Genomic DNA, 25,228 nt, shown 5'->3' with positions numbered 1-25,228 from the left:
AACACGAAGAAGTCTTTTTTTTTAATTATAACTATTAATGGCAGTTCTGTGCCGTAGTATGTCGTCGTATGTTGGTATAACACAGTTGGTGTAATTTGTTCGAGTGGAGGGAGAAAACGTGGACCCGTGTGGGCGTAGTTGTATTGCGTTTCCACAGACCACGTGATTCACCTCTTTACGTTTCAGTCTGACGAAGAGGAGTATGGGCTGAAGCGAAAGTAAGAGGCAGAACTCGAGGAGCAGCGAGGATGATCAGTACCGGTCATGGATTACTCGGTGAACATGTTTTGAGTGTCTGCAGATCTGCCAGATGGGTCTGGGTTCCCCTTTTGCTCTCCTCCCGGTCTGCGCCATGCTGATGTGTCTGCTCGGGGCTGCGCGTGGATCCAGCGGTGGGTGCAACAATAATCACACTTCACATATGTTCACAACTCCACTTACATGTTTTGTCTTCATCGTTGTTATTATTATTATTTTAACTTCACATATTAGTCACCACGGACTGTTAAGTTGTGTGTATTCAGTGAGTGCAGATGTGATTAGGCAAAACAAACATGCGCAATACGACTAAACTAACGCAGCATGTGAAAACTAATTGGACCGATGAGCGTGAAGAAGGCCACACATTTGAAGGAATGACGGCCAATTATGCACCTTGAGATACAGGTCAGGGGCCAAGGTGATCAAGGATAAAGTCTCTTTCAGTTGCAGTGAATAAACAGATACTTCAGTTTCAGATTCAGTTCTGCGTCATGGAATTTTTAGTTTGAAATCTAAACCTAGAAATGCAAAAAAAAAAAAAAAGTTTTTCTTTTATTAAACAAACATGTATACATGTAGAAAACTGGTGGATTCGTTTGAATCCGGGTTTGACCTGTGTTAATGTATCAATGTGTTACAGAGTAATCTATGGATACATGCACTATAAAACAGATTATGACGTTAAAGGTTAATAGTAATAAATTCAATGACACAGAATCGCTTAACAAAAGAACTTCGTAATCCAACAGGATTTATTCACAACTGTCATTTCACAGCCACATTTTTTGTAGTTCTGCAGAGGCCATCACATTTACCTGAAACTAACTAATAATAACAATTTATTATTTTATTTTTATCTTGTTGCTAGTCCTATACTGTAATTTTGCCATATGATTTTTTCCAGACAAAAGGTGTCCATGTCCAGAAATTCCCAAAAGGAATGACACTCAACCGCCAGCAAAGAACTGCTTCCAGATTAACGAGACTTTTCGCTACGTGTGCAAAGAACCCAACTTGAGGAAGGCGGGAACTTCCGGTTTCATCAAATGCAAGAAAATTGACAACAATAAACAGTGGAGCCCGCCCACCGTCAGCCTCGAGTGTATACGTAAGATTGTATTTGTTGTTCACGTGACTCACGAACACGTGGGAAAACTTGGCCTTTTCTAGTCAGTTTTAGTCAGTGTGAATATGTTTGGTGTTCTATGTCCCTTTTTTTTCAAAATCTTGTATCTGGGGAGAGGAAGCAGAGATGCAGGACCGCACACCTAACTCGTGGCACTTTGTCGGCAATGCTCACCAATATTGTAATAAACCTTCAGTCTTTTATCTCGCCCCTATGCTAAATTGTTAGGATTTTTTTTCCCTGAGGGAAACTCCTCTCAACCCTTATCCAGCGAGTACGTATCTATACCTTTTCTCGACCTATTTTAACAATCTCATCATTTATGATAAACACTGCAAAAGTCTTCCCGAAAGATGCTGACCTTCAGCATTTGGTAGATTCAGGCGTCACTTCTGTATCTCACGTTGGATGGACAGGGGAATAGAGTTGAAATTGTTTTATCGAGCCAGGATACTTTGTTTGGTTTCAGTCACTTACGAATGGTAAGGCTGAGTTTTATTAAAGTTTATTTCGCATACAACAATTTAAATTTAATGAAACTAAAACACACGTCTGTCAGCAGAAGCTTTCTAAATAAGCTGTGCCCAAGTCAAGTTTTAATCCTAAAACTAAAGGAGTTTATTTAAGTCCAGTCTCTAAAGTCCTGTTCCAACCCGTAAGGGCTGAATCAGAGTCTCCCCTCTTTGGTAAAGATGCTTATTAAGTCCAGTTTTCTCAGACCTGGTGACATTCTTCTTTCCTCTGCTCCGTGCATCAGCTCTTGTACCTCACAGACACAATTTTTTTTACCCCTTCTCTTTTTCTTCACGTCCTTCTTAGATCCTGTCTGTCAAGTCAACCACAGGGCCTTTGTTGCCTAACACGGTAACACTGGCTGCTGTTTCCTATTACACAGGAGAGCCCATTATATGTTCTAAGCCTAAACATGTAGACAATGTCCACCAGAATTGAAATGAGAAAGGAGCGATGGGGTGAATGCCAGATCACCTCCACTCTGGGCAGACTCAAAGGACGTCATCCCCCATGGGGCCTTCCCTTTCTCCCGAGCAACCAACTCCAAATACCTGTGTGTGGAACAACATCATACAGACAACTTTCACGTCCACCCGTACATGTCTGCACTTGAAATGATGCATGTGAAAAGGCCTGTTGGTGTCTGTTTATCATTTACAGCCCTTACGTGTGCATGTGCGTGCGTGTGTGATGACTGCATGAAGATTAAAACATTGCTCAATAACAGCAATTTCAAAATGACACTAATGGGATCATAGGGATATGCGAGGTAATATTTACTTTACAATGTCCCCGCTCAATACATTTGTACTCAAATGTCCGAGAACATTATTTATTTATTTTTTCAACTGTGCTGCACACAGATGTTTATTGTAAAACAGTTGTGTGGGTCGTGCTGTCGCTAAACTGTATTTTAGTTAGTTTTTCTTCGTCGTACTGATCAGATAAAATCTCTGGTTTTACATAGTCAATCTAGTTTAGCTGAAAGTTAAGTATGCGAAGCGACCAGCCGGCTGAAAAACAAAGGCTGCACACAAACAAGAAATGCAAAGAGAGCAAAACATAAAACCTGCACAGCTTTCCATTTGGGATTTTGTACTTAAATGTCCAAGTTATTAAATACAGCCTTTGTAATAAAACAAAACCAAGAAAGGAACGCCCCATAGGCCTACCCAGGTGCATGCTGGTCCTGTACCTGCTTCCTACATTTAAACCCCAGGTGCCCACAGCGTTACCCAATTAACAAACAAATAAACAATCAAAAGACTAAGTAAACCTAGACAACAAGTACAAATACTAAGACAAAACTAAAAACTATTCAAATAAAAGGTATCCAAATACATCTAAAAATCTAACCTAATTAAGCAATTAACTTCAGTAATTAAACAATACTACTTGTGAGTAAAGTAACTAAGTACTAATATTAAACAAATAGCATCCCTCATCTTAAGTACACATTAAGCAAAATATAATCACCCTAAAACAGGCAGAGAACAATAAATAAATGGGAGCATCGGTTTTCTACCGCACCACCTCTGATGTAACCCTCCCTCCATCTTTTTCCTGATAGGTTAGACTCTCCGCTTCCACATAGCGGTTGGTGGAAGCGTCTCTGAAACTCGCGTCTAGAGATCATCATCCTGAGCCCAGACCACTTAAAAAGACTCAGTCTGAGCGCGTTTGGTGACGGTGCAGATGTCATCTCATGCAAGGTCTCAGGGTTGAAGTTTCTTCTATGGATCATAAACAGATAACTTGCTGGTTGGTCTTTCTGGAAGATTGTTGAATGTTTAACCAAGTACATACAGCCTGAGTGAGTCAAAACATTAGTTATTAGTGAACTATGATCAGATAATGAACAAACGTCTTAACTTCTGATTCATTGTGTTTCAGCGAACCCAACCAGAACCACACAACAGCCACCGAGCAGCACAGTAGCACGTAAGTGTCTGCTCGAACTCTGAGCGCTAAAGTACTTAAAATATGAGCCGGAGAGAGGGGTTTGTTTCACGTTCATGATAAATGATAAATGATGGTCAGATCTGGCAGAGAGTCACACAGATATTACAACTATTGCACTTAACTTCCCTCCATCTTTTCCATCGGCCAGATGACAAATGTAACCCGAAACCTTTGAGTGCAGTTTGGTGACCGTATAGATTTCACTGTCTGCAGCGTGTGAGCACTGAAGAATGTTCTGTGAATAATAAATACATAACTTTCTGGTTCTGGGAGATCGTTGAATGCTCTGTCAAGTGTGGACATTTTATTTCACAAGATCGGACAACAATTATCGTAGATGTTTATGAGTGTGGGAAGCAAAGGAGGAGCATTTCAGACAAAGAGCGGTCCATCATCAAAACACTACCGAACGCCTGTGTGTCAGACGAGGACTGTTTGTGTTTCTTTGAACTCTTTTACGATCAAGATATGATCTGATATCAGACAATGAGCCAGGAGCTCAAGTTGTTATTCATTGTTTCAGCTGACCCAAACAGAGCCAAAACACAACCACCGAGCAGCACAGTAGCACGTAAGTGTAAGCTCAAACACACAAACACTCTACAATACATGTACACTGTAACATTTTAAAATGAGCCAGAAAGAAGTATTTGTTTCATATGTATGATTAATGATTGTCTGATCTTGCAGAGGGTCACACTGATATTCCCCATGACTTCACCATTGCCACCACAGTCAGTGAGTTCTGTATGTGCATGAAAAAAGTGCAATAAACTAATATTAAGTAGGCTGCTAATGATCAAACGAAGCAGACAATATACTGTAGCTATCTAAATGATTTGTGTTGGTCGTGGTTGTGTTAGTAGTAATGATTACAAGCAGCAGGAGCAGCAGCCTGACTGTTATCGTGCCACTCCTCGTCGGAGTAATGCTGTAACATGACACCACACATAACAACCAGTCTGATAGTATATTGCTGTAAAGGCAAAGCGCCTCCATTGCTGTGAACCCCATGCGACCCTTTAATGTCTTTTTTTTCTTTATCTTGTTGTGTATGAGTATGAAAAGCTAAGTGAAACCAGAGTCAAATTCCATATATGTGAAATTACACACATGGTCTGATATGTGTTTGTCAATTTCAAAGTCATTTTGCAAGTTAATAAAACGTCGTAACGTCTTTTCAATCTGTGGGAAAGCGCTGAATCGACATCTTGTGTCTATTAAAATCATAGACCTGACGGGTTATTAAATTCTGACAAACTGTATTCTCTGCATAACATAATGTAGAGTCTGGGTGCAAAGATACATTTCACACAGAAAACTGAAAACCTCAATGTAACTCACTAAATGTCATTAATCACTTCCATGTTTCACAAGTGAAGATGTCCATCCTGAAAATGGTCTATTGTTATGTGGATAGATATAGATAGATACATACTTTATTAATCCTGCAAGGGGATTTTTTACTGCTCAAACTTATTAAACCTATTGCAAAATAGCTCTTCCCGATGGCCCTTTGCAATGACGGTATTTTACTGTCAGGATGTACTCATGGTTAAATCGTGGTTCAAGATGCCTAAAAGCTGCCCTCATAAATATGTTTTAGTAACAATTGGTCTACTGACTACGTATGATGAGAAAGAGGTGACCCACTGTAGTAAATCCCACGCATCCATTAAAAAATAAGTCTAAAAAGTCACAGGAAACTAAATAGTACATTGGTAAAGTACTGAGCGTTAATGTGATAAACCTCATGGCAAACATGTTAACACCGAAGTATAAACTGTAACAAATATAAAGGTATTTTTGGCACTTTCTCTCCCAGTAGCAGCACTACATGTGGAAGTAGTACTTATACCAACAATAGCATTACAGTAGTAGTAGTAGTAGTAGTAGTAGTAGTAGTCCTAATGATTGTGGATATGCAGCTGCAGCAGAGCTGTGGTTGTAGTAGCGGTACCTGTACTTTATAAAAAGTAGTAACAGCCGTTGCAACAGTATGGATATAAAAACCGTGAAAGAAACTAACGCAAAACCTTGCATGCCTTTTTCCTCTTTTCTTTGATTTAATTGGTGTATTACATCAGGGTACGTCTGTAATATACAGTCACTGGTTAACTGTCCATGCATGCAAGACACCCAGAGTCCCAATTCACAGTATCATCACCCGTCGGTCGCCTGAGAGATAGTGAAAGGAAGCAGAGGGAATTAAAGGAGCAGTGTTAGCAGACATACTCTTTGCAGTATGAGAGGAAGTAAATGTATTTTCTTATCAGCAGCAGCTCCCTCCAGCCCACAGATGACCCCGAGTCTAAGCACCTCGGCCTCAGTCTCTGCAGAGCCAGACGGGGCGGGGCCCACCTCGCCTGGTCTGCAGGCCCCGTCGGGCCGCTCACAGGGTAAAAAGCGCCAGTCATGCATGCAATGCTGAGAGCAGTGTATGTTGTCAGTAAACATACCTGTGTCAGTAAAACTTATAAGAGAACATTCATACACATGTAAATGGTTATCTCCCTATATTTACAATGTCCATGGGATATTCTGAATACAACTCTGAAATGAGTTTAAGATGAATACAGTCATCATTACATACATAAAGTGAGCTTCAGTGCTGGTCCTATAATATAGTTTTATTTAAATTGATCAAATTACCTGGTAATGTCATTGTTTTCAAACGGGACATTTCATAAAAAATGTACATGCCAGATGACAAATCTGGTAATACTTCCAATGTGTACATCAGAATGGCACTCGTGTGTGAATATTTGTTCGATCTATGATTAATCCATTGGTGTCTTGTTTATTTATACTGCTGGCTTGACTATTGCTCGCTCCTTGTGAGTGTTCAGCCTCATGCCTGGTGTTTATATATTCTTTTTTTCAAACTCACACAAATCTGTAAAAAAAAATTTTTTCAAAAACAGCACATAAATGGACCCAGTTTTTTCCGAATATTGTATTTTAAAAGAACACGACCTGGATTGCATGGGGGAATATGTTTCCCAATGTCATACTATGTTCGATCACCCTTTATGTACAACTCACGCTGCCTTCCTCTCCCACTGCAAAGCGCCTCAGGAATAACTTACCATGCTCGTCTTTTCTTTCACAGCCGGAAAGGAAGAAGATGTGACGGGGACCGAAGCGCCGCCCTCGACCCCAGCGACTTTTACCTCCGGCAGCAGTAAGCTTCCACTCTGTTTTTTAACCTGTTTGGGCCAAAAGGCAGGCTGGTAACGTGCGCACGCTTGAACGGGTGAAACGTTTAATGTTGAGTATTTCTCTCTTTATCAGCTGCGATGATCGGCTGTCTGTCGGTGGCGATCGTCTGTGCTTTGATCGGAATCAGCTTCTTTTGTTATAAAAGGTGAGCGGTGGGCAGAGCATGTTAACATTACAAAGGGTTTCCTTCTCCGTTGCGGTGAACATTTATTATTATTTTATTTGCAGTTTGCATGTTTACCCATCAGAGATCACACAGCAGTCCAATCTGCCCGCGTATCGTTTCACTGATTGTGATCTCATCACTGCGCTCTTTGTGCTGCAGGAGGTCAAACCGCAACGTCCCACAGCAGACGCCAGAAGAAACGATGCCCATGAATACTGTTCTAGCCAAGAACTGAACAGACGTCGTGGACTTTGACCCGCCGGCGTCACAGAGCTCGTGGGATTGTCCCCATGCAGCGAAGAACCCATTTGATATTCTTTAAGTAACACCAGACAGCACAAAACAATGTATGTTGTTATTGTCAGCAACGCCAAAGAAAATACTCAACCCAACAATGAATGAATTCCTCCACCAGCATGGTGTGTTGAAGCTCACAATGCGTTGTGAAATAGTGCGCCATTGTTCCCTAAGATTTAAACACACGTCACTCCGCAGCACTTATACCCTGGAGGACATCATCGTGAACATTGCTGCAGCTGTGAGTAACCATTAGCTGACCTAATCTGCCTCTAAAAATAGTCCTTATCTAAAATATACTACTACCAATGTGACAATAGTCTGCTCGAGTTGTATCTTTGGAAATCAGTAAGATGGAGGGATCAAGCAGAGCAAACAGGAAATGAAAAGACTGATATTTTGTAAAAGCAGGTGATTCAAATTGGCCAAGCTGTGTTTCACACTTTGTGAACTAAAATAATTGTAACAAAAAGGAAAATACATGTTAAATAAGATAAATGTATGCAAGCACTTTTATTAAGTCTTCAGGCTAGCTATTTAGCTACCTAAAGAGCTCAAGGCAAGCCTAGCCATTTGTAGGCTAAGCTAGGCTAACCAGCAAGAAACGTTGTGTAGCTCGTATGAGGGCTTCATCATATCATCTCTTGTATTTCTTTCATGCTCATTGTGACATTTGTCGTTTGTTTAGCTGCATACATGTTAGCTGCTGGTACTGAGCTATGGACACGGACCTGTATCCAGCCCACGTCATAGGAAAACTAATATCCTTTACTTTTTAAAGGGTCCAGGAGTGTCAGAAATATACAGGTATTCATGACAACTGTCATTTTCACATTGATTAGATATGAAGCATGTAGTTTCTACTTTTGTTTTTAATCAATAAAAAGGCATCCAGTTCAAAACATTTGCAGCCATTGCAGTACAATAGTTTCTTGTATCATCTCAGATAACCAGGTTGTCCAGACAAAAACTAAGCCGTTAGTTTTCTGAATAGTTGGGAAATAACCTAAATGCAGCCACCCTGGTGAACCAAGTTGTTTGCAGTTGGTACCATGATGAATGATAACTCAGAAGGAAGTTACTGCCCGCACAAACTTCCTCCACTTCAAATCTAAATTAGTCGCTTTGTATTTGTTTTAATATTGACCTCTCAAAGCTTCCACATTACGGATTCTCATCAAGTATATATTCTGGTAGCAATTGTTAGCTTCTACAACAACCTGATAGCCCTCAGACGCCCGTAACACTTAGTTTCTACATCACTGTATGACTGCATTATTGAACTATGTATCATTTCCAGACACCGTCGGTCTGTGGTCAAGTTCAGCCAGGTTTTACATTGTTGGTGTTCTGTGTGCTGCATAAAATACCACCATGAACACAACATCTGCAGAATATCAGCTGAACAACTCCTGATTGAACGTCCCTTAGACAGCTTTTAAAAGGCAGCGTGGATCACTTTAACGTGGGTTTCCAAACCCTCTGTTTTTTCACTAAATGTGTTTTATTGCTCAGCACTATTTGTATGATGATTAAATAACAAAACATCGGTCAAGTGTTGTAAATTAAAGGACTCCCACAGCTGCCGATAACAAATACACTGACAAGTCAGAACTATTTAGACACCGAGTAACATTTCTTCCCCCTCTTGAGATGGTGTTCATTTCCGCTATGATTAAGCTACTTGACTCTTCCCGTTCCAAAAATAAAGCAGAGCATTATGTAATACAAGAATTCAATAAACTGGCCAGGCAATATTCTCTTGTCACTCTTCAGACTGAAAGTCACAGCTGGTAACATACAGTGTAGATCTTCTAGTTATGATAAAAAAAAAAAATTTTAAAAAAGGTTTTTAATATTGTGGTTGCCAGCGTTACACTTCAGGACAAACAAATCACTCATTTTCATTACATGAGCTAACAAAGTATCAGGCTCCACTGTTTGGTCCCACGAAGCGCAGGCTAATGGGAAGCAGCTGTTAACAAGATCTTGGGACAGAACACAGTAAATCCCACAGCACACTTGTACTCTCCCACCATCAAGAATGAGATGCATCTATGCCAGTTTTAACACGTTAAAAAATAAAAACACAAGTCAACTACAATCTTTTTTTTTTTTTTAGCTCAAAAACATTTAACACACAATCCCACACTGCTATCCAATGAAACCTCAGTAATACTGATGGCCTCTGGGAGCTGTTAAAAGGCATCTCCACTGGATATTACAACATCCAATTCCTTTACACAAGTCCGTTCCAGTGTTATTCGTGAACACCTGGTGTTACATTGATGGCTTTTGCAAGTCCATTTTCCTCCTATCGCTGCACAAAAAGCTTTTCTTTTCTTCACTTCGATGTCCTTAAAAATGAGCGGCGCTATAAAAGCTCCAGGAGCATGCGGTGGTCCTGCGGCGCCAGTATTCGCGGCATTTCAGCCATTGAGAGCACGTCGTCGGTCATGAGGAAGGCGGTCCCCCCGATGCGCGCCCACACGCACCTCTCGCACAAGGGGCCGCCTTCAGACACACCGTCGGACTGGACGAGGACACAAGAGGGAGAATTAAAAATAACGCAATGACTCAGATCAGTAAGATGTCTCCATGTATACATCTGTACACCGGCTAGTTATATCTTAGCGAGGAGTTGAGCCTTACACATTTCAGCTGACGTTTGTACATGATGAACGCAGAGCCGGGCGTGGTGCAGTTGGGGCAGTCGGAGACGCAGCACGGGAGTGGATCGCCCACCAAGGTGCTGGGCATCGCCGACTTCAGAAAGTATTCCTGGAGATGACAAGAAGTTATTATCACCACATTTGAGCAAAACGTTGGGAGACCAGTTCTCGCAACCGTTCTAAAAACTAAAAAACTTGCGTGGTAGCCCCTCCCATCAGTGAATGGATGGGTAAATGACAACCGGTGTGAAAGCGCTTCAAGTGGTTGGAAAACTAGGAAAGCGCCAAACAAGTACAGTCCTTTTACCATTTTATGCAGTGGCGAATGGTTTTTTTGTTACCCCTATTTCTCATTCAGGCGTCAGCAATAGCAAATCGTTCATATGACGCACATGACCGAAATGGGAACAAGAAAAAGAGAAGTTCGAACAGTTGGGTGCACACAAAGTCTGCTTCAGTTTGGTCCTTACTTCCCTTTGTTTTGCGTCTTGACCACCACATCTGCTCTGTGGAGTTCAAACACTGGGAGGGAAACTTTGAATCCGGTTGGCAACAAGTCTAAGAAGAGCACTTTTATCCAGACTGTGACTATGTGGTCACATTTTCAAGCGGTTTCCTGGAGACGGACTACATTTGGTGACCAGAAGCACCAGCTTGACTTGAAAATATGCCGTTTTTTATTAAATAACAGATTGTATATTACGAGACACAAGATGAGGGCCATGTCCACCAACTAAAAAGGGGCTGGTGTTTCTGTTCAAAACGAGATTTATTTGACTTAATTCACTTTTTAAAAGCATACTCCATCAAATGAAGCACAAAAACAGTTCAATTTACAATCCTGCAAAATTACCCAAACATGATTTTATGATATTCCTGAATTACCTCAAGTCACACTTCATGAAGCACTAAAACCAGGGACACCCCACCTATATGTCATGTAGTACGGTCTAGACCCAGGCTAAAACTGCAGCTGAAAATGGTTGGACTGGCTGAGGTGGAGGAACAGCCTCTCTTTAAACAACTATTAAGATCCTGACGCAGAATGACAGCGCTCTTTATTTCACCAGAGGTAAAACGGGGTGATGACAAGAAGAATCGTAAATAAAAACTGAATAATAACTTGTGATTTCTAATGAAATAGGGGTACACAGTGGCTGTGATTTGAACATGCAGTGCGAACGAGGAGAGAGAGTGTGATTAGGTCTTACCGCAGCCACGGTGAGGATGCGGCGGATGGAATCGGTGATGATCAGAGAGCGCTTGGCACGAGTCACCGCCACATACAGCAGGTTCCACTCATCGTCTGGAATATCACCTGGGCAGGGACGAGAAATATTCAAAGTTCTCAAATGTTAACTACTTTTAGAGCAATTTAAAATCTGCAATAAGTTCCCATTGGTTCATATATTGGCCCTCCAACAGAACTAACTACCAGGAAAGCAACCCCCAAAACGTAAGAGATATCAGACACACTTCCTGGAGGGAAAGAGTGTCGACCAAAGGACATACAGTGTGATGTCTATGGAGAAAGGAAAAGAAAAGCTTTGCCAAAAGAAACGTACAGAACGAGAAGTTGTAGGGTACGTTGGCCTTTGGGAAAGGAATCTTGGCGAAGTCATCGGTGACCATCACAGTGTCGAACTCCAGACCTTTGGCCTTGTGCACAGTTCCCACTATGAAGTCTGGAACAAAACAGTCACGCTGTTACCCATGCTGCCGAGTTGAGTGCATCATCATGGTAGAAAGAAATACATATGAAATATATTGTTTTACAAGACAAATATGCATATTTTTATGTACCAGTGAAGCTACAAAAATGCCAGAAGAGAAAAAAAAAAAAAGTACTTAAACCAATATTATCATCTATAAAAACAACTTCAAACTGCTATTTAGGAGCAGGAACAGAAAAGGTTGGCCGGATTTTACATTTTTCTTATCTTTTATCTCCAATTCATTTGTTGGTTTGGGTCTTTTCATTGATCTTATCCATCCATAGAATCATAAAACACGGGACGAGATGTTAAAAACTATCCATTGTGCCAGTAGATGGTATGCACTCACATGAGCTTCGTCGTGATGTTGAGAGAGTGGCATGGGAGGTTTACTTAAGCTGGGTTATGATGTCACTTTTGGGACACATCCTCAGTAGTGTGCCTTCGAATCAGTGGGTGTTTCGGCCTTTACTCACTAAACACCCTCATCAAAAGGTGGCCAGCCGAAGGGTGATCAGGCCTTAGCTTGCGTCCCATGCCCAAATAAGATTTCCCACGGGACTATGCAAGGCAGGGGCGTCCTCTTCCCTGAGCCAGCTCTACAGCTGACCGCATACCTACCGCATATCCATCCATCCATTATCTTAACCGCTTATCCTCGTTAGGGTCGCGGGGTTGATCTTACCAACTAGTATTGTATGTTTAACCACAGCTGAATGCATCTTAATCCTCTGTGCCATAGAGCTATATATGCATTTAATAATCTATAACTTCACAAAGAAACAATGGGCTTGAGGCGACTGAGTCAAAAAGTATTGAGAGAAAGTATTGAGAGAAAAGCTACATTACGTCATGACTTCACGTTGCATTTTGGATGCTTTTGTGTGGCGTTTGAGAGTTCATACTTTTGAGACCAATAAGTCGTTTGTCATATGTAATTGATTAAACCCGGTTTGTACCTGCGGTGTGAAAGTCCTCTACAAAGCACCTTTCCAGGCGCGCCGCCAGCTCGGGGATGCGCTTCCCGTATTTCTCAACGATGGTGAGTTTAGCCTCCAGCTCCAAGTCCTCGGTCTGTTCGACGTACCTCTTCAAGGCCCAGAAGCCAGTCGGCTTTTTCTTGACGAAGCAGCGAATCAAAGGATCCCGGATGACTGAAGGAAGAGCAAATACAACATTTATCTCAAAAGGGTCAGTTTATTTAAGTGTTAAAATGGTATTAGATAAAACTTCTAGAAAAGACGTGTATAAAGCTCACATTTTGAGCCTTGCTCCATCAGCTGCCAGATGTCCAGGATCCGATTCAGGCCGATCCCGTTGACACCCTGAAGGAGAAGACGGCCCTGTGAGTGCCTGATGGACATCACACGTGACCTCACACGTCTTCCTGTTATAAAATGTGCTCGCTATTTCTTCCTTCATTGTGTCGGTCAGCATGTACTCACTCCTACGAAGTGGATCCGGCACTGCGGGTTGGAGTCGGTGAGCCGGACGGCTTCGCTGAAAACGCTGACGTTGCACCTCGACAATATGGCCGTCTTCCCCGGGCAAAGACTGACGCCCGCCTTCAGAGCTGCTCTGACGTTGTCTGCAGTCTCGTCACACACACCGCCTGTGCAATGGACATGTAGCACACACACACACACCAAAAAAAACACACACACACAAAAAATAAAATAAAAAATAAATAAAATGTGAAAACAGGACATTTTCACAGAAACCTTTGAAGAATCGGGCGTGTTTCTAAGCCGACGCCATGTTTTAAAGCGTGCAGCGGTTACCTCTTTGCTTCCCTCCCACGAGAACCTTCTCCACTCCCTTGCACACTTCGAGGATGGTGGCACCAACGTAGGCGATCTCGGCACCGAACCGGAAGCTCTGAACAGACACATCAGCGTATATCGTTTGAGTACCGGTATACGTTTCGTTTTTATTGCAACTATTAGCCAACAGCAAACATGATGAGGAGAACACATTTTCTAAATGCTCTATGAGCAAACCCTCATCATTGTTACGTTATTGTTATTTCTGGCATATTATGTCCCAGCAGCATCAGTTATGGCATCTATTGTTCAAATGAGTCCAGTGAGTGGCTCCCCCCTGTGGAGCAGTTGAGCGAGAAGGCTGCCTCCATGTGTGTGTGCTTGTGTACCTGCGTCAGGTAGAAGATGTGTGTGTGGACGATGATGTCGAGTGCATTGACGGCTCCTCTGAAGGTGTAGATCTGCTGATGAGGATCTCCGACCAGAATTTTCGCACAGTTCTGGGACAGAAGCACATCCAGGATGACTGAGGGAGGGCGAGAGAGAGAAAGAGAAGGAAGATGCCGTCACCGTCACAAAGTTGACAAATACAACTTTTCCTTTCCCTTGGACTGTGTTGACGGGTACAGCATGGTTACCTGGGGTGCAGTCCTGGGCCTCGTCAATGAAAAGGACGTCATATTTGTGGGACAAGCAGGGCTCGGGGACTTGGAGCTGCCATAACTTCAGGTAACCTGAGGATGAAAGGTTTTGTTAACCACCTGTGCAGCATTCCTGCCTAAAATATTGGAGCAGAAGCACTGAAATCCGTTAAACTCATTTTCAGTTGGCGTACCGTCGTGGGTCATGTGGTAGGCGTCAATTTTGGTTTCATTGAGTTCCGTCATTTTGCTCCAGATCGTCTGCGCTTCAAGCGCATAAAGCTAGGATTGCACAATAAAAGAAATATGCAGTTTCAATGTGACCTTTTGAGTGCTGCTGCTCTCGCTCATTACCCGTTCACACTAAAGTGGTCTTTTGTTGCTTCATACCTCTCTATCAGACTCCAGAAAAACCTCAATCTCTCTGTTCTTGTGCTTGCGGGAGTGGGGAACGTGTTGGACGGCGATGGCCGGGTCCGCTGAAGCCATGAAGGCGTTGAGAGTCGAGGCGACCACTTTGGCTCTCTGGTAGCCGCCGCGGCCCTGAGGCAGAACAGAGCTGATGGCGAATGGCTTCAAGTTACTGGTCAGCTTCCGACGAAAATGGTACCTGTGATTTAAAATGGAAACACCCAAAAGAAAAGTTACTACAGACATTAAAAAAAAGGCAAAGAAGTCATGGTTATTCTACTCAAACAAACGTCAATATGGACGTTTGGTGGGCAGAATTCAGTTCAAGGTCTCGTCTTGACACCACTGGTTCAAATTAAGTTGACTTAATCTCGGCTTTTAACGCTTAACGGATGACTGATCAGCATTGTGAACACTTTACTTTTTCCTCAAATGTGTAATTAGAGAAGTTTGTCAGCATCATGTTTAAATCATCTAGTTATAACTTAATGCTAAAACTAAATAATGAACCATTATGACAGAATTGGCATACAAAATACATGAGGGGTCAAACAAGACCATCCACATCCATGAACACACACTGAGCATCGGAGGGACGGCTCCTCACCTCCTCCCAACCTCGGCAAAGGCCAACGAGTGGACGGTCTTGCAGGCCACGTTGCTCGGGAAGCGGCGCATCGCCTCACTGGCCACTGACTTGTTGAAGGCCACGTACAGGAAGCGGAGGTGTGGCCGCTGCTCGGCGTACTTCACCAACGTGGTCGTCTTCCCCGTACCTGGAGCGGACAACAAGGACCGTTTAGCTACGACGCCACTGGCCTCTGATCTGCGAGGCTGGCCCACGTCACACATCACAAAACTGATTGTTGTTCTTAAATGTTTTTTAAAAGGCTGCAAGTTTCTAAATGCAACATTTAAATAGGTTTTCTTGCAACATGTAAACGCATTTTAAAAAAGAAACGATGATTACAATTTTGGATATGATGAAACCAAGCAAAACATGTATTACAATGATTTAGTAAATCTATTTTTCCATCAACTTAAGAGCCGACATGTAACCCAAAGATACCTGTCTGGTAAAAACACATGAGTGTTGGAACCCTTTGGGTCTCTGAAAAGTAACGTATAGAGAGAACGAGTGTTCCCATTTCACTCAAACACTGCATGTGGCGACAGTGACTGGCTTAAAGTGTGAGTCAATATGTTTATGTTCAAATCCAACTGCTGTGGGTCTGACCATAGTAAATAATGACAATAATTACAAATAATAAACAGTAAAAACAGAAAGTGAAAATCTACCTGAAACAGCATTTGATCCGATTGGTTGTTTTAATGCCACATTACTTATTTAATTTGTGTATTCGTGACCAAGTAACACAATTTCATAGAAAGTGGACAGTCGTGGGGGTCACCGTACCTGCAAAAGCCACGATCTTGACTATGTGGTTCTTCTGGATGTCGTGGCTGAGGACCTGCTGCTGTTCACCTGTGAGCTGAATCTGAGGCTGCCTAACCGAAACACACACACAAATGGTGACTGTTGAAAGGGTAAAACTCCGATCTTCATCACTTTAGTCCACTTCCTGTTGGCATATTTCTCGTGCACATGTGACACTAATGCATTTTGGTCCTTACTGGTTCTGACCGGAGTTGACAGAAAAGGGTCCATTCTCCATCAAGTGAAGTATGTGGTAGATGTTGTAATGTACCCTGTAGAGACAAGAAGAAAATAAAAAGAGTCACAAGGAAGCCGAAGACGAACATGTGGAGCATTAAAATGCCACCAACACCTGCAGCTCTTACCGGCTACTAATCTTGATGCTGCTCCTCTTCGCGGCGAGCAACATCGTGGCCATGTGGCTGAGGTACTCTGTGATGGCGGAGTCCGACAGGCAGCCGGTGAGCAGGGACACCAAGGCCTGCACATCGTCAATGCCCTCACTCAAGATCAATATGATCGCCATGGCCGCGTACGGGTTGGGACCCTGGAGGTTAGACATGAATGGTGTGAACCGAATTTTCTACACGCGATTACCAGAGGACCTTTGTGTATTCGTGAGTCATACCTCAATGCCAAGGTTGTACAACTTCTGAATATCAGGAATACGTAATCTGATGGAGGCTTCGGCCTGAGGATAAAGGTGATGTTTCTTTACACGCTCCAGAACGTCCTCCGGCCTCACCCGCTCTCCGACCGTGTGCTGGGACATTAAACTGACCAAAAGAAAAGACAGTTTAAAAATCTATACACACCGGACCGTCGCACAGTTTTGTTGCCCATTCAATATGAATCATATTTAGTTGTATCAATGAAGCTCTAATCCACAATGACACCAAGATCAGAAACAAGGTTCAAATTCCAAAGAAAATAATAACTGGAGTTGTCAGGATGTTACTCTTGAGCCCAAAACTGTGTTGCTATAAATGGTTAGCTCAGTAAGAGTTCTCACTTTGGTTTAAATTTTTTGTACCTTTTGGTAATTCTATGCAAGTGACAAGTTTAATATTTGTCTCCCTAGTCAAAATCCAAGCCAGTGATGTGCCGCTGGATTAGATATCGTGCCCTACATTTTTGCTGATAATGTACAGCGGCTACAGCAGTGGACAGACTTTAGGTGACATCTTGCTCATTTAGATTTTAGTGTGAGTTAACAAGCTACATTTAAATCTGGCACGGGTCATTCAGTCTACAAAGAATGACGCATGAGCCGTTACATAAATGTAAAGGAAATGCAGACATACATAACGAGGTGTCGTATGCTGTGCTGCGATGCTGCTGGATCTGTGATGCTGCTGTTCCTCATGGTGTCGCAGATCTCCTGCACAGTTTCCCTCTCCCTCATCATGTAGCGGAAGTATTGTTTCTTGAAGGGAACGAACTGCCCGATGCAACACAAATGCACAACATCCAAAACAAACAAGTTCAGTTTATGAGCTTTAAAACACAATTACGGCCAACTACAAGAGACACACTAATCCATTAAGACATAGGAACTTGCTTAAAAAAGGCATTTCTCCAGAAACTACACACTTAACCTGCTTGTGTTACTTAACTTCAATATTACCCCCACACTCACTTGCTCTTAATATGTAACTTAATGTAATTCTGTGGTTTGTTTCACCTTTCTGTCCTGGATGATGTTCCACCAGTGATTGCAGACATGGCTGACACTGCGGTAGAGGTCCTGGGCAGGGACGAGGCACAGTATTTGCCTCAGCACCTCATCAGGAAGATCATCCATGCAGCCCTGCGGGTCAAGCAAGACCTTCCTGCTACCCAGGAGCCCATAGTGGGCGTCAGGCAGGGCCTCCACTTCGTCTTCCACGTGATGAAGGTCACCGTTACGTCGGTCAAATTCATCATCATCTCCAAACATCTCGGCTGTGATTCCCTCAAGATGATCCACAGCGTTGTCCTCCTCCTTTTCCACCAACTCTGAAGCTGAAAGACTTCCATTGCCAACCTCCTCCTCGTCTTCAGGGTCATCTGCCAGTGAGGCAGCTAACAGGCTGACATCATCGTCGTCGTTATCATCATCATCCTCCTCCTCCTCTTTCATAACCCCCTGCTCTTTATCAGAAAAAAGCTTTCCTCTGGGTCCATTTGTTCGTGTGGACGAGCCGGGCTGGGAGGATTTGTTCGGACTGGAACTGATGACTCCTGTCACAGAGAAGAAGTTGTTGATGCTCTTCTGTTGCCCGGAGGGACTTCCTGAGGCAGATGCTGACGGTGAGAGAGAGAAAGAACAAAGATTTAATCTTTAGGACTTTCCAACGTAAGGCAGGTGAAGACAAAGAACCAGGGGCAAGGGAGGAAGAAAAAAAAAAAAAAAAAAAACATTCTCCCCCTTATTTTTCAAAGTGATTTGAGTACACTGTTGTCAAAGTGTTCGGCGCAGACGTTATAGAGCAGATTACCACACTTCTGGCGTTTGGTGGGCGTCCTGGGGTTAAGGCCCCGGTCGGAGCTGCGAGTGACCGGCCGGTGGTTGACGGTGTGGGGTTGGGCGAGGCTGTTAGTGCCCTCTGCACTTTGCCCCAGGTCGTCACACTCCCCTGCATTCAGGTGCCTCCTTTTGGCCTTTCCTACGAAACAACAGCAAACACTCAGTCAAGTCAGCACGACACAACCCACTGGATAAGGATTGTCCTCGTGCAATGCAAGCCATTCTCCAATCTTCCTATCTGACAGTTATTGGTCACAGCTCAATCTAAAGCGCTCAGGATAGCCAAACAGGCTAGTTCTGTACATTAGCATTGGCTCTCCCTTCTGAACTTTTTAGGAAAGTAAAATCCACTACAACCCTATCAATTAAGTCTGAATATCAGGAGTCCTGTTTCGTTATGTGGTACCACATACTTTTGCACCCTAAAAAGTTATCAAGGAAAGCGCAGTTTCATGTCAAGGCTATAGCAAACAGTCTACGTTTAGCTAGTTATTGGTACATGTATTCAATTCAAGTACCAATATCGTTCTGACTTTACCGAACACAGTAATCTATGACAACGGGAAAGTGGGGAAATGCATGGACATATTTATTGTTCTCCTTTTTTCTGGCGGTTTGTTCAGTGAGTTAGTCACTAACTTCAGAACTTACCCTTTACAGACATTTCCATCTTCGTGTCCAGGGCATCCGTCTCTTAGAGACAGAACCAGGACCAGCGTTACGGGTTCACGCTTTCCTAATTAAAACTTGTTTCAGCTGTCGCTTTGCGGTGGGCACGCGAAGCTAACGCGTAATAAACCCGAGTAAATAACTAGGTTAGCGCTAGCATACCAAGCTAACACTGCTGTTCAGAAACTCTCATTCCGTCGTAACTTGACTTGCTGTCGTCCACGTCCACTGTTCTCGTGTTTCTGCCAATGCGAAAAAACTTCGGAGTTAGCAGGCTAAGTTAGCCAGCGTGTCTCCAGTGTTTATGTTGTTCACGAAGCCACGCTATTTGAAGGCGTTCGCGGGGTTGCGCACGCACGCCGAAAGCTGCGTGCGTGCGCACCTCAGGGGAGCGCGCGCGCACAGCGTGAAGCACAATTTACAGAAAATACCAGACATGTGAGTGATTCCTCGTATGGAGTACGGCTAAAACACGATACAAACTTATTTGTGCGGCTCACTAGTAATAATAAATAATATAAAGTATGTTTTTTTTAATATGTTTGTGTTATCAATGTTTGATTAGACCCGGTAACTGAGCATTATGATATGATTTGTCTGAAATTGATATGAAACACGTCATCAGCAGATATGTTCTCCACATGTAATAATGTGTCTATAAATGTGTTCATTATTTTAAAAATGAAAGAGACATATAGGCCTCCTTATTGTGGGGGAGTCACAATTCTCAAAAGAGCATTATAAAGCTATTTATTTATGGGGCCGAGTCACTACCACTCCTAAGCTCAGGCACACATAGCAAGTACTTTCCCTTCTATCAATTCTTCAGTCGGTGCTGAAGTCAGTGTGAGACACAAATGACGATTAGGAAAGGCAAAGATAGTATCACATTTATTCATTGGTCAGTAATCTCTAGTCGCGAGGGCGAGTACAGCATCAATGTCTTGTTAATTCCATCTCTAGCATTAATTATTTAATATTATTCAGTTACTGCCCCTATTGTGACAGCATCTGTTGTACATTTACCCCCCATTTTGTTAGTGCATCAAACAAATACTACGTGTAACAATTATCACAACACTTGGGTTATTTTGTAACGAACACTACTTCCTCTAAACTGAGGGTTTCTTCAGTTCTCAGGATGCTTTTGGAACCAACAAAAAAAAGGGGAATAAGTATGCATGCTTCAAGGTCTCCATGAGAATAAGAAGCACGCACCAAATTAAATGATCTCCAGCAATAGCAGTTCTTACAGGAAAAGTGTTAGGACAATTGGTTCATCACATCAAGGCGACAAAACAGCACGTTGGGAATGTTTTTCTGATCACTCGATACAAATTGTGTGTCATCAAACTACATTTATAAAAAAGCTGGAAATGATTAGTCTTTCGAGACGAAAAGCTGGAACGTATTCCGTGTTAAGTGTGCAAACAATTAAACAATTGGCCCCAACAGAGCATGTTTCAGTGTGTTTGGTTGTACCTCCGTGGGCAGGTACATGTAAACACAGCTCCTTCATAGGTTCACTTCCCATATCCAAGGCTTCTTCCAGACTTCCATTTCACAATTACTTTTATTTGGCTGGTATGTTTAAAACACACACAGTTGTAATGGCATCTTCCATCTTTCATTTTTCTCTATGGATGGCCAAAATAAATCATAGAAACAGATGTTAAAATGCATGGTTACATGGCATATAAAACCATCCAAAATTTCTTATTATAATTCTTTTCCAATACATAATGTCCACTCCCGTGTAGTGAGCCCTATGTAACCGAAAGGAGCATTTCTTCTCTTATACTGAACGCTTCCCTTCACTGCTTCAAGACGGGAAGCTCCCTCGGCTTAAAGAAGGCCTGAACCATCCCCATGGCAAAGATGTACACTTTGGTGTCCACTATAGTTTTTTCTTTCTTCAGCAGATCTGCCAGATTAAAAAAGAAAGAAAGAAAGTATAAGTCAGAGTGTTTGTCCCGATAGAATGCCTCGCTCTCGTAATAACGGCACCACATTGGGGGACAAAAACAATCTGAAGCCTCACCATCTATTTGCACTTGGAATTCATCAAGCGGGAGGAGAATGACTTCGACAAATTCTGCAAAGAGAGAACACAGGCTTAGTTTCCTATGTGAGAGAAAAAATAGGATTTCTGATATAATAAAAAGGAAAATAACTCACCTCCATCACCTGTAAGAAAGAGCAAAAGAGAATGTAATTATAAAAACAGGTTTCCTTTCATTTTACAGGCAATCCACTGTTGCACGTGAGGTTATGGGTCAGTGCTCTCATTTCCTTCATAGCCAGGAGAATGTAATAACGGCGAGTAAATATAAAGAGTAAATGTGTGATTAGACAAGAGAGCAGGGGGTGCGTGAATGGATCCGAATAGTCTTCTTACCGAGCTGTTGCATTGGGTTGATATTCTCCCCCTCGTCTCCGTTGATGTTGACCAGGACCATCTGGGTGGTGCAGTTAGACAGACCGGGGTCCAGACAGGTCACTGAGATCAAGACATTAATGTTACTATTTGCATTGTTTGGTCCATAAACAAATCAAATTTTAAAAAAGAGCAAAAAAAAGAGCATTGAACTTCATGAACCTCTCTGACACACACACACACACACACACACACAGGAGATAAGATGCAGTTGAGAGAGGCTGCCTGTGCAACTACGGGCTCAGTGTGAGGATACCTGGAGTGATTCCCACTACTTCGCCTTTGTAGCCGGTTTCTTCTTTTAGCTCCCTCAATGCAGCCGCCTCCGCACTTTCCCCCTCATCTATCAACCCTAAGCACAGACACAAAAAAAGTTTAAAAAAAACATTAAAATTACATGAAACATATAACAGCCTCTGCCAAAACATCGAAAAGTCTCGGAGTCTGAGAAACATGAAAACGTTAGATATCTAAATTTTAAGGATTCTTCAAATCAGTTCCGACCTGCAGGAAACTCCAGAGTGTGACATCCCATGGGTGGACGAAACTGCTTCACCATCACCACGGAGTCCTTGTGGAGCGTCCGCTTCAGCAGGGCGATAATCCCAACAGCTACAGAAGAAGTGTGTTAAAGCCCGGGAGACTCAATGCAAACTCAATTGAACAGGTAAAACAGTAAATATAAACATATTGTTGAATGACTCTAGAAAAATATGAAAGGCTAAAAGTGTACTTGCCTAAATATAACCTGCATAGACGCTATATGTTGCTATATGTTGTATAATCCTTCCTGTATTATGGGTATTGTATATTCTATCCTATGTAGGATCCATGAGCTCAAATTACCTTATAAGACAACAAACCTCCTGTAGTCGACTTTAGAGACAAAATGAATAATGTAGGTATGACGCGTGAAGCTGAGAGGAGTAACTGTGTTTGTGAAGTATATTTTCATTTTGTGTGTGTGTGTGTGTGTGTTTATATATATATATATATATATAATTTTTTGTGTGTGTTCTGTTTATTTAATTTATTACATTTGGTGTCTGTAAAGTGTGTGGCACTGCTAGTTTTTACAACAAATTTCCCTTTGGGGATTAAAAAATTATATATCTATCCATCTATCGCTATGAGCTCCAACACAGGAGGAGAAGATTCAGATTTTCCCAGCTCCTAAGGGCTGGGAAAAGTCTCCCAGCTTTAGAGATTGGATGACGTTTCTGCTATAAGATGACATGAATTTTTACTAGCTCTCTGAGGCTCGATGTAAACCATTATTTAGCAGGCCGGACTTAAAAAGCTCCTTATTCTTCAGAGGCTAGAGCTTGACTAGGGGACATCTTATTTAGAAAACCCCAGAACCCTTAGACACTATCAGGAGACTAAGATTTTACGAGCTCTCCTCCCCGGAGCAGGAGCTTCGTTTACGTTACAATACATAAAACACACACAGAGACACTCACCGTCTGCTTCTGTGTTTGTTTGCCTCGTTGTTCTTTTCACCGTCTCCCAGACTCTGGTAGATGAAAAACAAAGGGGGTGGATAAACTGTAAGTGTGGGTACATGCGTGTGTGCATCGTGGCAGTCAAAACGACAGAACAGTACCTGGTGCTTCCAGCACGGTCCACGTATGTGGTCGTCTCCAGCTTCACCCATTTCCCTGCTGCAAGGAGCTGCAACACACACACACACACACACACACACACACACACACACACACAGTCAACACACTGAGCCAAGGCGGTTCAAAGCAGCAACGAAACGACCAGCAACACATCTAAACTGCTCGGTAAAGGAACAACGTACAGTAGAAGCAGCTACTCTGCTGATCTTACAGAAAAGCATGCGTGTTATATCATGAATGGGTAGTTTCTGCAAATATGCAAGCAAAAAAACCCCAAAAAACACATACATTAGACATTTAGTCTTGTGTTAGGATGAACTCATCATTTAGGATACTCAGATCACAATAAATAACCAGATCTACATAAAGGAGGAGGGGGTTGGGTTGTATAAATAAAAAAGTGTCTGGTCTGTACTTGAAAAAGAAAAATGGAGATTTAACCATTTTACTCATTGGCATTAACTTTGGCAAATACTATGGACTTAATCAGGTGAAGAAATGACCACGGGGAGCATTTCAAAGGCTACAAACGGGTCCTCGGCCTTGACTTGCCTCTTCCTTCACTATGTGAGGAGCAGTGGTTGCTTTGGGCTCCTCGAAGTTGCTCATCTTCACGATACGGACGACTGAAAGACGGGGAGGAAGGTGGAGTCAGGAAGCTTCAGTCTAAAAGTGGAGACAGTTCGCTTCAAGGAAAGCTGGAAAACAACACAGAGCTTTAACCACCGTATCACGACTAAAAGGACGAGCTAGCTAGCTAATGTCCAACGTCTCTGGTCATGAGTCGCTTAATTAACGTTATCTGCTACGAGTCAGGCAACCCCGTGTCCAACCCCTGCATTAGCTACGGTTTCATTTCTTTCTGTTTTTTGTTTTATTTAGCGTTTTACTACATTCGTTTATTTCTTTATTTAACGCTTGCCGGCTGCTTTACACTTGGCGGTTCCTACTGGGGCTCGGAGCTCGTGAAATTTAAACTTTGTACAATCATTTAACGTGAACAAAGCTAAACTAAACTCACGTGAACCGCTGCTGCAGCAGTAGTAGTAGTAGTACAGATGGGAAAGAAGCAGCGATGAGTCACTCTGCCACCACTTCCGGGTACCGCAAACGTTCAATTTTATCCTTCAATGTGATGGAAGACTTATATGTAAAAGTTCATGTTTCAGGAAATACTAGCTAACGTTGTTTCACTTCTACACATTTAAATCAAAGATCCAACAGCATCAGAATCACAAACTTTTTATTGCCACGTGAGTAATTTGTCCTGGCGGAAGGTGCATCACAACACAACAACAACAACAACAACAGACAACAGCAGCAACAACAGAGAACATGCTAATGAACGCAATGGGTTGGTGGTAATGCAAGATGTTGTAATGATTTACAACGAATGAATTAATCCGGTTAGTTAACAGCAAGTAAAAGCAAGTTCACCAGTATCCAAATATACTGATTATTATGCTGATATTAATTATGTCATATTTTAAATAATATAGCTGTATGAACTGTGCGAATGAAAAGTTGCGTTATTGATCTTCTTACTTAAATAAACGATCTATGTTGCAAGTCAGCGGGTTTTTTACGTGTGCATCGGGAAAAGGCTTCCCCGTCTGTAAACACACATGTATCACACAATTCGAGCAACAGCGTTGACTGTTGACCAATCGTATTTTCAATAGATATAATATACAGATACAGCACGAATTACATTTGTTCATTTTGAGTGCGGTATTGTCTCATAATATCAAGTCGTTAAATGAAAATGCGGCCCAGACATTTTCCAAAACATCCCGAGGTC

The 25,228-nt window shown here is 42.4% G+C and overlaps 3 protein-coding genes across 8 annotated transcripts; 1 reads left to right on the top strand and 2 right to left on the bottom strand.

Moving 5' to 3' along the window:
- The first annotated feature begins 170 nt into the window (after positions 1 to 170).
- LOC137791481 (interleukin-15 receptor subunit alpha-like) lies at positions 171 to 9,466 on the top strand. 6 transcript variants are annotated; one of them, XM_068586457.1, is made up of 9 exons: positions 171 to 392; positions 1,166 to 1,369; positions 3,794 to 3,841; positions 4,386 to 4,433; positions 4,553 to 4,600; positions 6,139 to 6,261; positions 6,975 to 7,046; positions 7,157 to 7,229; positions 7,410 to 9,466. In XM_068586457.1, exons 1-9 carry the CDS (start codon positions 311 to 313, stop codon positions 7,483 to 7,485), a joined length of 774 nt encoding a protein of 257 aa, XP_068442558.1. In that variant the 5' UTR covers positions 171 to 310; the 3' UTR covers positions 7,486 to 9,466. The 6 variants fall into 6 exon arrangements, with proteins under 6 accessions (XP_068442558.1, XP_068442557.1, XP_068442555.1 ...); XM_068586456.1 differs by having other exon boundaries at positions 4,553 to 4,609; positions 6,142 to 6,261; XM_068586454.1 differs by having other exon boundaries at positions 4,553 to 4,609.
- Positions 9,385 to 19,680, bottom strand: fbxo18 (F-box DNA helicase 1). The gene is made up of 21 exons (XM_068586453.1): positions 19,348 to 19,680; positions 18,668 to 18,835; positions 17,872 to 18,473; positions 17,492 to 17,628; positions 16,816 to 16,963; positions 16,553 to 16,734; positions 16,385 to 16,459; positions 16,167 to 16,258; positions 15,357 to 15,525; positions 14,729 to 14,948; positions 14,533 to 14,620; positions 14,336 to 14,431; positions 14,087 to 14,223; positions 13,716 to 13,812; positions 13,380 to 13,546; positions 13,193 to 13,259; positions 12,894 to 13,088; positions 11,785 to 11,904; positions 11,431 to 11,537; positions 10,200 to 10,328; positions 9,385 to 10,080 (listed from the first exon to the last, which is right to left on the bottom strand). The coding sequence occupies exons 1-21, from the start codon at positions 19,364 to 19,366 to the stop codon at positions 9,922 to 9,924; spliced, it is 3,174 nt and encodes a 1,057-aa protein (XP_068442554.1). The 5' UTR covers positions 19,367 to 19,680; the 3' UTR covers positions 9,385 to 9,921.
- A 559-nt stretch (positions 19,681 to 20,239) lies between these two features.
- On the bottom strand, positions 20,240 to 24,730 carry nudt5 (nudix (nucleoside diphosphate linked moiety X)-type motif 5). The gene is made up of 10 exons (XM_068586069.1): positions 24,668 to 24,730; positions 23,980 to 24,053; positions 23,409 to 23,476; positions 23,266 to 23,318; positions 22,307 to 22,414; positions 22,059 to 22,154; positions 21,764 to 21,865; positions 21,544 to 21,552; positions 21,407 to 21,460; positions 20,240 to 21,289 (listed from the first exon to the last, which is right to left on the bottom strand). The coding sequence occupies exons 1-10, from the start codon at positions 24,708 to 24,710 to the stop codon at positions 21,180 to 21,182; spliced, it is 717 nt and encodes a 238-aa protein (XP_068442170.1). The 5' UTR covers positions 24,711 to 24,730; the 3' UTR covers positions 20,240 to 21,179.
- Positions 24,731 to 25,228: the final 498 nt, after the last annotated feature.

This window comes from Clinocottus analis, unplaced genomic scaffold (assembly GCF_023055335.1).
Source record: "Clinocottus analis isolate CAN_PGR_092001 unplaced genomic scaffold, fCliAna1.0.p SCAF_20, whole genome shotgun sequence".
In the NCBI taxonomy this organism is placed as follows: domain Eukaryota; kingdom Metazoa; phylum Chordata; class Actinopteri; order Perciformes; family Cottidae; genus Clinocottus; species Clinocottus analis.
This window is presented reverse-complemented; position numbering and strand designations above follow the sequence as displayed.

Bases quoted from the DNA above. Each gene is read 5' to 3' on its own strand.
- fbxo18 (XM_068586453.1), bottom strand. The intron at 14,621-14,728 runs GTATGAAGCAAC...GTGCAATCCTAG, and splicing joins TTCTGGAGTCTGATAGAGAG to CTTTATGCGCTTGAAGCGCA. The intron at 10,329-11,430 runs GTAAGACCTAAT...TGTCATCTCCAG, and splicing joins GCATCCTCACCGTGGCTGCG to GAATACTTTCTGAAGTCGGC.
- nudt5 (XM_068586069.1), bottom strand. From the start codon at position 24,710: ATGCACCTTCCGCCAGGACAAATTACTCACGTGGCAATAAAAA. The intron at 24,054-24,667 runs GTTTGTGATTCT...CCCGTCTTTCAG, and splicing joins TACTCACGTGGCAATAAAAA to TCGTCCGTATCGTGAAGATG. The intron at 22,415-23,265 runs GTGAGTGTCTCT...CTTCTTCTGTAG, and splicing joins AACAAACACAGAAGCAGACG to CTGTTGGGATTATCGCCCTG.
- LOC137791481 (XM_068586454.1), top strand. From the start codon at position 311: ATGGGTCTGGGTTCCCCTTTTGCTCTCCTCCCGGTCTGCGCCATGCTG. The intron at 4,434-4,552 runs GTAAGTGTAAGC...CTGATCTTGCAG, and splicing joins ACCGAGCAGCACAGTAGCAC to AGGGTCACACTGATATTCCC. The intron at 7,047-7,156 runs GTAAGCTTCCAC...TCTCTTTATCAG, and splicing joins GACTTTTACCTCCGGCAGCA to CTGCGATGATCGGCTGTCTG.